Genomic DNA, 1,553 nt, shown 5'->3' with positions numbered 1-1,553 from the left:
CCTCTTTGGCATCAGTGCTGTTTTCCCTCCCCAGTGGTGGCTGCATTTCAACATGTCAGTGGAGTGAGATCCTCCTAAGTTCTTTGTGTCCCCCTGTGGGCTGTTGTGCTCATAGAACTCCTTAGAAAATTGGGTTAAGTCACTGAAATTTAGTTCATCTCTTCTGTGAGCAGCGTGGTCGGGGATGTCAAGACCCAGGTATCTAGGAAATGGTGATTTCTCAAAGCACTTGGTCAGCAGTGCATTTGGAATTGGGATGATATTGTTGTTGTTGTTTATGGCTATTAAATACTGGTTAAATAGGTGAAGCTGGGCTGCTGGGGCTTCCTCTGGCCTCTAGAAGAGACCAAGGTAAGAACTGTTGTGCATGAGCCGCACCAGCGAATACTCCAAGTTAAGAGTAAGCTCGTTCAGCTTTTCAGATGAGTGGGATTTTTTGGTTCAGGGTCATAAAGAATTTCCCCCATGAATGCTGGCATGTTCATGCTTAAACTGAATGTGCATTTGCCTTTTACAACCAGTACTTCCTTCATTTAAATGTGAAAACCCTTCACTTGTTGATGTGGAAGAACAACGTTGTTTTACCCATTTTCTCCTGCAGCAGTAGCTGAATGCCAAAAGAAAGTAAAAATCAGGTTTCTGGCCTTTGTTGTATAAACTAGTCTTGAAATGTTGGGAAAACAAGAATGTATTTGTGCCCTGATCCAGTTCCCTGTGTTTGCATTGTAGCATTCCACTGGCTGCAGGGCAGTTCGACAGAGAACTCTATTTAATCGGAATAAAGAGACGGATTACGAGGGAACTTCAGAAACGGAAAGAGCAAAAGGACCAAAAATCCAGCAGCATATGTAGCATTTCCTGAGCTCAGAACTCTGTGTTAGAGGTGCCCGGAAAGAGGATTTCAGTCCACGGCAACTCTGCAGGGAATTGTCTGCCTAAGCACCTCTGGCAGCCACTGTGGCTCCTGAAGAATGTCTTAAACCTCATCCTGGATTCATTTGCATGAGCTAATCCATGTAGCTCAGTGCTTTTGCTGAAGAAAATGGAGTCAGTTATGTAGGCCATCCATCCCAGCAGATGTAATTGATTTCATTTTATCCATACTATCTTTGGAAGCAACCGGGTGCAGCCTCTTGGTTCTAAGATGACTCCATGTAGGGGGCCCAGCTTCTGGAACTGGCAGGACCAGGGACCTCAGAAAAGCCAGCAGAGAAAGGTGAATCTGTCTGTTTGATTTGATCTGGTTAGCTTACACACATAGTGGGGCTGGTTTTTAATCCTTATCTGTAGCCAAGTGTATGGTGGTGGTCTGTAAAATGCGTAACAGGGACCAGTGAGGGGACGTGGGCAGGTTCGTGTAAGGGTGGTGCTCCTGGGTTGGGCTTTTTTGGTCCTTTGCAACAAGATCTGTGGGAATGTACACTGGAAGTGTAGGAAGACTGCCTTTCAATAACCGTTCTATAGGCCTTCTGTTGCTAAGGGGGTAAATCTCAATCTCTCACACCATGTATCTGGCTGTTGAGACTGTTTGAAATGATCCCTTCCTGAACTCA

The 1,553-nt window shown here is 45.3% G+C and overlaps 1 protein-coding gene across 1 annotated transcript in view; it reads left to right on the top strand.

The window, feature by feature from the left end:
- INPP5E (inositol polyphosphate-5-phosphatase, 72 kDa) overlaps positions 1-1,153 on the top strand; it is an 8,825-nt gene extending 7,672 nt beyond the window's left edge. The window contains exon 10 of the mRNA XM_010020762.1: positions 730-1,153. Within this exon, the coding sequence (XP_010019064.1) occupies positions 730-862 (133 nt within the window). The 3' untranslated portion in view covers positions 863-1,153. The remainder of the gene's footprint in view (positions 1-729) is intronic.
- Positions 1,154-1,553: the final 400 nt, after the last annotated feature.

The sequence above is a fragment of the Nestor notabilis genome, unplaced genomic scaffold, assembly GCF_000696875.1.
Source record: "Nestor notabilis isolate BGI_N333 unplaced genomic scaffold, ASM69687v1 scaffold32808, whole genome shotgun sequence".
Lineage (NCBI taxonomy): Eukaryota > Metazoa > Chordata > Aves > Psittaciformes > Psittacidae > Nestor > Nestor notabilis.
This window is presented reverse-complemented; position numbering and strand designations above follow the sequence as displayed.